Source organism: Excalfactoria chinensis, chromosome 1 (genome assembly GCF_039878825.1).
Source record: "Excalfactoria chinensis isolate bCotChi1 chromosome 1, bCotChi1.hap2, whole genome shotgun sequence".
Classification (NCBI taxonomy): domain Eukaryota; kingdom Metazoa; phylum Chordata; class Aves; order Galliformes; family Phasianidae; genus Excalfactoria; species Excalfactoria chinensis.
The window spans coordinates 705591-719055 of NC_092825.1; the positions used below are offsets into that span (position 1 = coordinate 705591).

The 13465-nt window shown below is 49.4% G+C and overlaps 1 protein-coding gene across 1 annotated transcript in view; it reads right to left on the minus strand.

Moving 5' to 3' along the window:
- UBE2H (ubiquitin conjugating enzyme E2 H) overlaps positions 1–13084 on the minus strand; it is a 39058-nt gene extending 25974 nt beyond the window's left edge. Inside the window, exon 1 of the mRNA XM_072344991.1 lies at positions 12759–13084. Within this exon, the coding sequence (XP_072201092.1) occupies positions 12759–12811 (53 nt within the window). The 5' untranslated portion in view covers positions 12812–13084. The remainder of the gene's footprint in view (positions 1–12758) is intronic.
- Between the last annotated feature and the right edge of the window lie 381 nt (positions 13085–13465).

Here is a 13465-nt window from a genome sequence, read left to right on the forward strand (position 1 = left end):
AACAAAAAGCCCAGCGTTGACCTCTGCCAGATGCTCTGAATTACAGGTGACCTCCAGCAGACCCAGCGAGACTTTCAAAGCCACGCATTTATCGCAGCCTCCTTTCATAAACCAGAATTAAGACAACTTGACGCACTCGAAGCCGGTTTTGATGACAATATTCCTAATCTATACACACACCAAAAAAGAAAACCCCAACCCTAATGAACCAACGTGCCGCTGCAAACCATCAGAACCCAGAAACGACTGATGAAGTTAAAATACAGAACAGCTTGGGACTGCAGAACCAGCACATCACTCTCAGCAGGACTGAAACTTCCCACTGTGCTGTCAGCAGAACTATTATTCTTCCTTCCCCCCCTTTCCTTTACTCCTGACTATTTTAGCAGGGCTTGAAAGAACAGTTGGTTGGGAATGCTTTCTGCTTCAGGTGCCCCAGGTGTGAGCTGCTCCCCCCCCTGACTTGCACACACACCTCCATGAGCACTGCAATGTGGTCGTGGATGCAGCTGGATGATAAACCATCAGGTTTCTCCTCCCAGGGAAGTGTCACTGGCAACCCAGACAAGGATTCAAAGCAGTAATCCGTGAGGTGAAAAGCTCCAGATCCTATTACTGTGTGCTCTTCCCTTCTTCTGCTTCATACGTTGTCACTGAGCAACATTGCAAGCAAGTCTCGGCGGTGCTCTGTGGGATTCAGAACAGAAAAGGGGTGGAGAATCTCATCCCTCACCTTCAAGAGATGTATGAGGAGTCGTAGGGCACAGCCCCCAAAATATCCCAGAAACTGTTAAGGCAGGAGCTGGATGCAAAGCCTCACACTTGTGGCTCATCTGCTAAATTTAGCTCCGTCTGGCAATGACCTAAAAACGGCTGATGTGGGTTTCTGTGACTCATGTGACAGCCTGGTCAGCTCCATTCAGGTCTGGTGAGAAGTGCTGCAGAGCCTTTGTAGCTCCTGGGTGACTTCAGAAGGGAATGGTGAGAAGCAGTTAACAATTCCAACCCAAAAGCAGTGGCATGAATTGAGCCCAGCGGTTTCAGCTTCTGATCTGCTGATCCATCCTGCATCTTGTTGAAGAACGAGGGGACATCTCCTGCTGGAAGCTCTTTGGGAAGGAGTGTAAAAGCCTTCACAGCTGGCAGTGGGCTCTCCTAGCATTCAGCAGCAGATTCCCAGTTATTGGACATAAAAGCTATGGGGGATTACGAAGCTTTCATATCTCACAGTGCCTCTTGTACCATTCAAGCCCACAGAAAGCTGCTGAGAGTAAACCGGCCTAACTAACATTGGGCTTCAGGGAGGAAGCAAAGGAAACTGTGACTTTGGGAGCCACTAAAAGGCAGGAAGGACAATGTAAGGGCTCACTAACCTGGATGTGTTCAGAGGCTCTGAAAACAAAACAAAAAAACAACCAGTAATAAAACCACAAAAAAGCCCTAACGCAGCCTGCAGAATCCAGTTACACCCCAGCCAGACTGCACAGGAAGCTCTTGCAAGCAGGCAAAACCAAGTCCAAAAAAGGAAACGACATCAAACCACGCAATACTCTTTAAGTAAAGGAGTAAAACTTTCGGTCGTGACAAGAAAGAGACATCAGGGCAGATCTAAAGCAGCTCCTAAAGCAGCTCCTCATTGATCCCTAATGGCACAGCCAACTCCAGCTAAAAGCAAAAGGAAGAATAAAAAGCATAGGAAGCACCGAGACCGTACGCAGCATTCAGGGGTGCAAGAAGTGTCTGGGATCTCCCAAGGCACCTTTGCACAAGTCTGAAATTGCTCTCTGCACAACTAACCCCACAGAACACGTTTCTGGGTATGACTAAGCAGGCGTAACACACGGATCTCTGCTTAACCCGCAGTATTTTTCCCCCCATGCATCATGTTGAAGCGATGAAAGGTTCTTCTTTTTTACAACAAAAATCACCCTGTAAAGGTGAGCAAAGCCGAGGACCTGCACAAATGGATGCGTGCCTGCAGGGAGCATGGAGGGAGCTCCCATGTTTGCATGGATTGTTCCAAATGCCAACATGAGAATCTGATCCTGTAGCTTCAATACAACACAGTTCCAACGCTCCTCTCCCAATCCATGCTCTAAATGTCCAGCAACAGAGAAAGGAGAGATGATTTAATTGTCCAGTTGGTCATTAAGCCCTGCAGGACTCAACGCTGCAGTGCGTTAGCAAGTTTTCTTTCAGAGCACATACACGTTTTATGGCACGCCTTCACCAGCAAAACCGTGCCTTTCTAGTGGTGGAAGGGCTCAGCATCCTGAGCAACTCACTGCAAAGCATCTCCAGTTTACAACAGAATCATCACAGAATGGCTTGGGTTGGAAGGGACCTCAAGGGATCATGAAGCTTCAACTCCTCTGCCACAGGCAGAGTCACCAACCTCCACACTGAATACCAGCCCAGGCTGCCCAGGGCTCCATCCAACCTGGCCTTGAACACCTCCATGGATGGACAGGGCACCCACAACCTCTCTGGGCAGCCTGTACATAATACATGTATATTATTTCTTTCCCCATTTGGCACGATGCAAATCTCACGACCCTGGGGAAATTCAATTGCTAATTTAAATGGGGCTTATGGGTTCAGTGACTTGCTGAAGCCATAGGGATATACTTGTTCAGGTTTGGACAACTAGAGCTGTGGGGATTCCCCCTGTTCTGCTCACTGGCCTTTGGGTAAGTTAACAGAGCGTGGCTATTTGCTGGTGAACTCTCGTCCTTCTTGGCCCAAACACCATGTGTACAAACTTACCTTTACCTTCTGCTCACATCAAACAAAAGAACACACGGCAGAAACAAAGAAGGAAAACATAAAATACAACCTAACGTAACTTTCTCACCAGCTACAAGCAAGCCAGAATCTGTTTTAATGCAATGCCAGGCACACGAGCTCATTAGTGCCCACCATCCTAAAAAAAGCAAGCAGCAGCTCTTAGCAGGACACTTCCCTGCACGGTCTCCATGGGACAGAGGAGGGTGAGCTGACACCTCAGTGCATACCTTCCCTTTCAAGGAACACAGGCTCTGGTGCTGCATTACAAGGATCTGATTTCGGACATCTCAACTCCTGCACTGCCCTGTCACCGTTGCCGTGTTCTCCTTTTGGGATCTGAGCTTACCCCAATAACCGCACGCGGATTCCTCTGCTTGCTGGGAGGATCAAGTTACCCGCGATGGCAGGAGGCTCAACAAAGTGCTGATCGTTCTGCTTCCTTATTCCCACTGCTTCTTCCCTCGTGGCAGGTCTTAAAGGGAAAAAGGAAGGAGCGCGCTGGGCAGCACTGAAAAGCAGCCAGCATCACCGTGCTGAGTCACATCTGTTAGATTGAACATTTCCAGGAGAAGTGCCTTTGCTCCTGGAAGGGCTTTTTTCTTTCCTCCAGTTTACAGTCTTATAAATGAGAGGATTACAAAGCAAGGCCATTCCCAAACTCACTGAAATCAGCTCAGGGCATCTCCTTTCCCAACCCCGTGGTCATGGAGATGCTTTGGGAAGCATTGCATTGCCACATCTCCCTGTACACAGGACCCCTCTGTCACACATGACCTCAGCAGGAAAGCAGCCTGATTATTGTGAGGTTTAAAGCTTGTGCTACATGATACCATCCCTCGGTATTCGCATTCAGCTGGGCTGGCTTTAAAGATTGAGGAGGGCAGGTCGGCCAGTTTGAATTAATGGCACTAGATGGGAGAAAAAAAAACAGCTTTCATTTGGCTTCAAGCAGACAGGACAAACTAAAAGGGCTTTACCTTCCACCTGCTTTGAAGTCTCCCACTAATGATGTTTTGATTGAAGGCATCAGCCAGGAGATACCTCTCTCTGCCCCTAAAAAAGGAACATCCCTCAAAATAAAACAGTTTGGGATCAGCCAGGACACGAGGACGTGTTTTAGATGGCATCTATCATTAACTCCTTCTATCACAAACTCCACATCGATTTCATGGTTCCACTCCACCACTGTCTAAAAGCATCAGCTTGTTCTTGGTGCACATCTCCCAAGTTTAATTCTCTGCTTAAAAGAAAAACACACCAAAAAAACAACACCCCAAACTCAACCAACTCTCCACAAATTGAAAGCCAAATCTGATTCTTTGCAAAAGAAAATGACCTGGCTCCAAGCCATTCGCAGCTGAATGAGCACGACTCAAAGGAGCAGCTTTATTTGTCCCTAAAACCGAGTCTCAACTCTTAGATCACATCCACGTCAGCCATCAAAGAATAAACAACACCTTGGTAGCACTTTTCTAATACTATTTAGATCCATAAGGTTGAACTCTTTACAAAAGGTAAAGAACCATAAAGGTTGGAAAGACCACTAAGGTCATCAAATCCAGCCATCAATCCATCACCACCACACCCACTAAGCCATGTTCCTAAACAGAAACATAGAGTCATGAATGCATTATGCTCCTGGAGGCATTCAAGGCCAGGCTGGATGGGATCCTGGGCAGCCTGATCTAGTGGTTGGCAACCCTGCCCATGGCAGTGGGGTTGGAAATAGATGATATATTAAGGTCCCCTCCAATACAAGCCACGCTATGATTTAGGTTGGAAAGACCACTAAGAGCATCCAGTCTAACCATGCCTACTACGCCCACCAAACCACATCTGCCCAGGGACACCTCAAAGAGCAACATCTCATTCGAGCCCCCATCAGTCCTGGTTTATGCTCTTATGAGTCTTTCTGGCACACACACACAAAAAAGTGGGTGTCTCTATTGGACATTGTCCTCAGCCCCAATGCTTCACTTCACAGCTCCAGAACATGACCAACCCCGCCAGCATTGAGACGAATCAACACAACACCAACGGCCAAGAGACACCACAGCACTCAAGTTAATCATTTATCAGTTGTTTCAACACTGCATGTATTAGTTGACCATGCTAGAGGTCAGTCGAGGACATGGGTAACTGCATTAGTGGCACACTTTCATGTTTTTTTTTCCTTTTTATATATAAAGAAAACCACACCTCCAAGGAAGTTTCTGCCCACACTCCAAGAGTCTCCCATCAAGATTTTAGGTTCCTTCCTCCTCCTTCTTCCAGTGAGTTGGAGCTATCATAGAATCATTATGGTTAGAAAATACCTCTAGGATCTTCCAGTCCAACCATCAACCATTCACCACCATGCCCACTAAATTATGTCCTAAAAAGAATAACAGCATCATTAAGTTTGGAAAAGACCACTGAGATCATCTTATCCGACCATCAGATCAACGCCACCATGGCCCACTATCCTCAATTAACAGCAAAATACCTAATCCTATCCTCAATCCCAATGGGTTTTAGCCCAAACCTGACTACCCAGGCTGCAGAAGCCTCTCTTGAGTGTACCCAAACTTAAGGTCACCTTTCAGTGCCACAACTTCCATGGGGGAGAATAGGCACTACTCATCCTCACTCAGTTCCATGCATTCACAATGTGTCCCACCACCTCCTCTTACTCACCTCCACTCCAATATATCCTAACACAACGCCGTCATTAGAACAGGCCCACAGCTGTTACCTGAGCAGTTCCTTGCCAGGAAAGCAGCAGTGATTTGCACATCCATCATTCACATGTTGGTTCCCCCCACCCCCAACCAACCTCCCCCATCACTGCTCAAGGCCAGGTGAAAAACCCACCGGAATATGGAAATAATGCAAAAAAACTGATCTAACAATCAACTGTCAGCTTTTCATCTCCACCTTCCACTGGAGGGATGACAAATGCCTCCAGGGTTGAGCCCCCTTAAGGAGCTCCAACTGTCATCAATGCGGCCTTTGCCTAACAAAAACGTTACGACATTCATTTCTAAAGGAGCATCAGGGAAAGAAAACTTGCAGCCAGCTGCAGCCAAACGGCACGAAATGTTTCAGAATATTCCACCCAGGTTTTCTATTTGTACAGTCTTAAGGAAAATGTTTTACTCTTTTCTCCTGGCCTTTATTTCCCAGGAAAGAAAGCAACAATGAAACTCAATCATTGCTGGAAAAGAAGCATCCGATGCTACGAGACCGATCACAAATGCTACTACGGTACAAACCTTTTCCTCCCAGTGACTCACCGATATCTGGAAGTCTACACCAGCTTCCTTGCTTTCCTGCCACGATCTGCATGTGGGATATATGGACGTGTTCTGCAATTTGCAGTTTAAAAGGGATTCAAGACAACAGGATACCAACGACGCTTCAGTTTTGAGAACAAAACAGACGTACCCTCTAAGTGATCTGAAACAGGCGATGCCAAGAACATGAGCTATGAGTGTTTGGGTTTCGCTTTGAAGGCCGCATCAATTTGCTTTAGAGATGCAGCCCGGTGATTTAAGGCCACGGGACAGCTCTTGGAAGCTGTAACAATAACGAGAGCAACAAAAAATCTCAGCCCTGAATCCAGGATCAGCCCCAATTTGCAGAGAATCATTGGTGAAGACCCAAGAGGCAGCGAAATCACCTTCTTCCAAGGACTGTAAATTCACCCTCAATCTCAGACAGATCATCGTGAGGGGGACTGGAAGATGACAGGGACTGGAGATGGCGATATCACGTTTCCCTATCGGTGGCCAAAAGGATTGAGCAGGAACAGGATGGGAAAGAACCTGGCAGAACCTCAGCACAGATCTCCTTAGTGACAAATAAGAGGCTGCATGTACTACCCCTGGAACAGCCAAACAGTCCTCAAACCACATCAGCATCGAGGAGCAATTTTAAGCATCCCAAAAAGGCAGGGAAAGAAACAGGAATGAATGGTAAGAAAAAGCAACAGCGAGAGGGTGGTGGTTGTGGCAGCAATAAAAGGGACTCTCGTTGCTTGCATGGGATGCAGCAGGAGATCCAGCACTGGGGGAAAGAATGAGATCCAGCATTTTCTGGTGGAGGGCAGCGTGCCCACAGCACCGGGCATGCAGGTTGGCTGACCTACAAGAAAAGCAGAGGGGGCAAAGTCGTGTGATTCTGTGCTCATGACAGCTTTGTTTGGGTGAGGAGAAACAAAAGAGCAGCGCTGTGAGTTGGTTATTCCAGAAACACATGGACAAAACCCACAGGGAAATGGAGGGAGTGAGAGGAGAAGAGCTGAGCACACACAATAAGACACACAATGAAGGCTGAACTCCGATACGCACACCCAGGTGTATCAGCCACGTTCAATATTCAAACATGGTGTTCAGCAAACTCTGCCAAAATAACATCCAGGACAGCCAAGCGGAAAATCCAGACCTCTCCCTCCGCATCACATCACCTCTGATTTAAGCAGACAGCAGAATGGACTGCTATGGGGCTGGGAACCACCCCATATAACAGCCTGGCCCTTTAACCATGGGCACTCTCCTACCTTAACAACAACCTGTTATGTTTATCCCGACTGCCATTCAATCATGCTATAGGAAGGGCACTAAATACCAACAGGTGCTGAGAAATGCAACCAGCAATCACTGCACACTGGGCTGCTTTCAGATCTACCCTTCCCTCCCTAATTAAGCTTGCTGTTGCCTAACTCCTGCTGCTTTAAAAATTAACAACACAGCTTAAGGAGAAAAGTTGGTCGGGGCTCTTATTTTAAGCACTTTGGTTTTGCTTTCGCAGGAGTAGATGATGGGGCAGAGGGATCCACAAAGGGGAGGAGAATTGTGTGTGTTTTTGGGGGTGCTTATGGGTCTGCTGCAGGCATACAGCTGCTCTTATGCAGCTCCTGCCCCTGCTAGAGCCTCTGTGGGCTCTATGATCCACCCCACAAAGCAGGGGAGAGGGATTCCCACTGCCACAGCAAACCTGGAGCACTGAAGGATGAGCTTCAAGCACTGTCAAGGCAGTTCAAACCCTGCAGGCTTCCCAGGTGAGCACAGAACAGGTAGGCAGCACAAGGCAAGACAGCAACGTGAAGCAGAAACTGATCCAACGTTCTCCTAAAAAGGTTACAAAGAATCTGGAAAGCACAATCCTTGCAACAACAAAACAGCGTTAACTTCAATGCCAGCACACAGACCAGCACTAAGACAAACCGCAGGCTCTACTTACACAGAGATGAGGTGCGATATCGGGGCTGAGAAATGAAATCACGCCGATTCTCATCGGGGGGGGCATCTCCTGGTTAATCCAATGTACTGAGATATGAACAGGGCTGCAGTACAACGCACAGCCATGCTACAAGTTGGTGCTGGTGCTGAGCACGCAGGAGGGCAATGAGCGCTTCCAAATCTTGCAGGGATGTAAGAGAAGTCACGATGTCACTTAAAAGCAATCACCTGCGAAAGAGCCAAGTCTACCCAGAGCGCAGCGTCCCTCCATAGAACAGATAAGGAAATATCAAGCTTGCCTCCTGAGGCACCATTTTGCAACACAAGGCATCAGTTTTGCTACAAAAAAAAAAAGAGTCGATGCAGGATTTTAAACTGTTACTACAAAGAAACAGCCTCCAAGATTTGTTTAATCAGCATTTAGTTCATCTGATATTTAAGAACTGGGTACTACAAGCACGATGAGGGCTGCTCTGCAATTCAGAGCATTGAAATCAACCCAGAAATAGTTAAAACTATCCACATGCAGAGAGATACAAAGACTTCATGGTGCTTTCTGGTTTTAAAGAAGGCTTGAACAGCACCAAGATGAGACCCTAAAAGCATTTGGGAGCAAAGATTTTTGCCCCTCCTCTTGTCAATATGTTGATGTAAAGCTCCAGTAATGGAAGGCACAGCGTCTGCTGTCCTAATAGCAATGTGTTTTGTTTATAAGGCAGAACCTGGGCCTGCATTTCAGTGGGGTTTTGGGTCCCGAATCAGAATCATGGCATCATCTACGGTGCCCATCAATGACTCTTATGATCTTGGTGCATTCGGAAGCGCCACCACCATTACCCTCATATGATCTTGGTGCATTCGGAAGCGCCACCACCATTACCCTCGTATGATCTTGGTGCATTCTGAAGCACCACCACCATTACCCTCATATGATCTTGGTGCATTCAGAAGCACCACCACCACCATTACCCTCATATGATCTGAAGCACCACCACCATTACCCTCATATGATCTTGGTGCATTCTGAAGCACCACCACCATTACCCTCATCCCCAAAGATCTCATTAAAGCAAAACCCCAGAAGTAGAGCAAGAAAAAAAACAACCATAAAGCAGCATTGCCATTTATGTTCCCATTTGTAAAAGTTTCCAGAACTCTCCTTAAAAGGGGAAGAGGGGGGAAAAAACCAACAACAACACAACAACAACAGAAAACCAAGCGCTGAACCCTACCAAAACAAGACATTCCAGTGCACACATGCTCTTCCCTTGGGGACAGGCCAAGAGAACAAGGCCACGTGATGGCCCTATTGCTCAACACAGCCTGGAAGGGGTTCAAGTCGGGCGATAAGTGCGGCGTAAGCCCATAACGAGCAGGAGAAAAAAAAAGGATTCAGCCCAATGTAAACTGCCTCCCCTCTCTACCCTTCGCCTCAGTCGATCCCAGTGGGGGCAAACACTGAGGTTTTAAGATGACAAAAGTCCATCTATCTCCCCTCCCCGACGGTTCCGATGCGTGTGACAGACGTTCAGCCCCACAAACAGCACAGAGAGATCTGAGCAAAGTTAAGACGCCGTTCAGAATTGCTTCCGTGCACACAACGCATTTGCTAACAGCTCCAAACGCTTTAAAAACAGAGCTAAAAATCTTCCGAAAGGAGCGACAGAAAGAGGAAAAATAAAAACCAGTGTGGAATAAACTCCCATCCAAGGGGAAGCTGCAGCGAGCCCAACTCAAGGAACAATAAACCATAGCTCAGGATGGGGATAGCAGCCCCCTGCTTGCCCTATGGTGGGCTTAGGGACCCCCAGCTGTGCCCCCCACTCCAGGTAAAGCTATAGGGTCAAAGCTCCCCATCAGCTGTCGGCTCGCTCCGCCCCGGCCCTGGTTTCCGGGTAGTAACAGAGCAGCCAATGAGTGGAGTTGTGAGCTCTGCCCGAGGCCTCTTGGCTGTAAAAAAAAAAAGGGCTCTGAACACAACGGCTCACCCCAAAACAAGGGGGTAAAGCAAGGCCTCAAAATCCTATGGGGGTTATCTGGAAAGGATTGCAGAGCTCCAATGGGATACAGCGGGTGGGATCCCACAAGGGACAAAACCACATTGCAGGTGGGGGGGGGGGGGTGGGCAATGCCCCCCCATTCTGCATCATCCCAAAAACTCTGAGGGATAAAACAGCGGGGTCTGCAGCTCCCCCTTCCAATGGGGGAATGCAGCACAGATACCACATCCTCGGTGTTTGCACGACCAAACAATGAAGTGACTCAGAGTTTCAGCACATCAGCATCATCATCATCAGCCAGGCGGTTATTAAACATCGGTTCGGCACATTAACACACACACACACACACACAGCTCTGCTCCCCCCCCTTTCCACCCCACAGAGCAAACCTCTCACAAAGAGGCAGCCACAAAAGGACACGGACGTGTTGGGATTGAGAATGGGAAGCATAAAAGGAGCCCACTCGGCTCCTGAACCTGTCAGAGTAGAACAAGGGGGGGGTGGGGGGTGGGGGGAAAGCAATGGGGCTGCGCAATAACGCCATCCCTGATCCTAAAGGTAAAGGCTGTAAATCCTAAATCTGTGCTAAATCTAAACAAGAGGTTGGGAAGGGAAACTGTAATTAAAATGATAGCAAAAAAAAAAGGTGGCAATGGGGGTTGGGGGGGGGGGGAAGGAAACCACCATGACAACAACACCCTGGAGCCTCAGGGAGGAGTGCATTCCTTCAGAGGAGTCCTCTCTCATTTTGGTCAGCACCATAAAAGCCAAGCTGTTGGTTTCTGCTTCCACCCCTAAAGCGTAAATGAAAGGGTATTAACGTTGAGATCTGGGGGCCTAAGAGAGCTGAGCTCACCCTGCCAGGCAAGGCCCGAGTCAAAGAGACAAACAAAAAAGGGCCACGGGGAGGGAGGGAGGGAGGGAGGGAGGGAGGAGCGGTGAGCAGTCATCTGACACATCCAACTTCCTAAGTTTGTTGTCTGCTCCGACCCCACTAATATAAGAGAATCCTCTGCTGTTTGAACGAACCCTTTTTTTGGGGTTCTTTTTGTCCAAGGCAGAGCAGAAAAGCAGACGGTGTTTTGTATTGGGGGGGTTGATTGTGAAGATATTGGGGGGGGGGGGGTTTTCATCCCCCATCCGCTGACTTTAGGAATATGGAGAATAGAGAAGCACTTTGGAAGAGCTCCTCTTTTGTCCCTTAAAACGCTACAATAGGAACAAAAACAGGAATATATAATAATAAATAAATAGAAAGGAACAAGGGGGGGGGGGGGGAGGGGAAAGGAGAGCAGGTTGGGCCTGGAAGGAAGACACTTCCCCCACCATCAAACAGCTGGAATCACCGACCCCCCCCCCCTCTTTTCCAGCACGATTAAGCACCGATGGCAATTTGCATCGGGCAGAGAATGACATGTGTGTAACTTTAAACCCCCCCTCCCATACCCCTCCCTCATCCCCTAGGATAAAAATAGCTGCGATTCAACCATGATCGCGAGTCATTTCCTATCTGCTTTCAAAACAAGGCGAAAACACAGCGAGAGAGAGAGGCTGAAGGGGGAGAGAGAGAGAAGGCAACACGAGGAACGTCAACAGAAGTTTCCTTCGATAAGCCACAAACGGGAGCAGAGCTCCTCCCATTCCCCCCCCCCCCCCCCTTCAAACACCCTCCCCTCCCTCTTTTCTAAAAGCCACTAAAATTAATACCAAAAAAAAAATCCGAGCAAGTTTGTTTATCTGGCTGGAAACTCAAAGGGACCTTCGTGGTATTAGAGCAGCATTAGGAACTGAGCTGGAAAAAACATTGGGGGGTCGGTGTTGGTTTCTTTAAGCCCCCCCAACCTCCAACCCCTCCACTTTAAGGGATGAACTAAGGGATCCCATAGGGAAACTCCCCCCCCAAACGCTATTTGTCAACACGAAGAAGAGAGAGAAAGGCTTCACCTCTCTATAAAAGAGGAAAATAAAGGTGGATGGGGGGATGGGAAGAATATAAACATGGAGGGGTTGGAGAAGAAATATCAACAGATCTATCACGGAAGGAGGAAAGGGGGGGGAAGAAATAAAGCCTTAACCCAATGTGGGATGTTACATAAACAGCACCTCGAGGTGCCTCCCCCCCCCCCCTTACCCTACACCCAAATAGAGGCGTTTAAGGGGGGGGCTCTAAGTCAAGGCCCTTCCTCGAAATAGATAGGAATAAATCAAACGGAAGCCTTTCAGCTGAAGATTCTGGGGTAATAAAGGTGGATTTGAGGGCTGGGAGGGTTTGGGGGGGGGTGTAAAGGTGGGGGGGGGGTATATGGGGAAGGGCTGACACCCAGGGGAAGGGGGGGCAGGCCCTAAAGGTGGAAATATATCCCTATAGATATATGGGAGGTCTCAGAGAGTGGGGAAGGGGGGGGGGGGGGGGACAGTGATCCTGAAGGTGGAACCCCCCCCCCCACTATAATAATAGGAAGGCTCGAAGCTCGAGGGGGGGGGGGGGGGGGGGAGTGAGGCCTTCTCCTCTCTATGGAGGTGGGGGGGGAGATCTGACTCCATAATAAGGAGGTGGGGGGGGGAAGCCTAACCCTGCTTTAGGGGCAGGCCGAAGCCTGAGGCCTCACAAAGGGACATTGCCTTGGGGAGGGGGGGGGGGGGGGGACATACAATATAGGGGGGGGGTCCCCACCGCCCCCACCCCGGTTGCAGGCCCCAAAACCCACATTAAGAGGGAAGAAGGAACGAAGGGAATAGGGAAGGATACAGCTTGACCACGTCGGTGTCCATCCGCCTTTTGCCCGGGCTGGGGGAGGACATGGTGGTCGCGGCCGCCCCCGGTGCTCCGGGCTGGCTGTCAGAGCCTCCGCTTCTATACCGTCAACAGCTGAAGAGTGAATGGGGGAGCCGCTGGGACCCCCCCCTTCGGTCGTCGAACTGTCGTCGTTGTTGTCGCCTCCTCTTCCTCCTCCTCCTCCGCCCCTCTCCTGTGGTGACGGCGCCGCCGCCGCCGCGCGCTCCCTCAGCGCCGCTCCGCTCTCCTCTGCCGGAGCCTCTCTCTGGCCCTCTGACGTCACTGCGAGGTGACGTCACAGCCCCGCCGCTCGGCTATTGGTTGAACCGGGCGGCGTTCCGTAAGCTCCGCCCAGCCGCGGGGGGTGATAGGAGTTGTAGTGTGTGTGTGTGTGTGAGGGAGGTTGGGGCTCACTCAGAGGTCGCGGGTTCGAGGCCCCGGTGGGGAGGTTTGGAGGAGGGAGCTAAAAATCAACGCAAAACGCCTCAATCAAAGAACCCCGCGGGGTTGTCAATGAGGGGATGAGTCAGAGGGTTGAAGTGTCGCCGTTGTCACGAGGGGTTTCCTGTGTGTCACATCACCCCATTCATCTTGTTCACCCAACCGGATGGGGCAGGTGGCCCCGGAGGTGACAGCAAAGCATGTGACAGTGATTTTAAAGGATGTTAAACGTGCTTCCA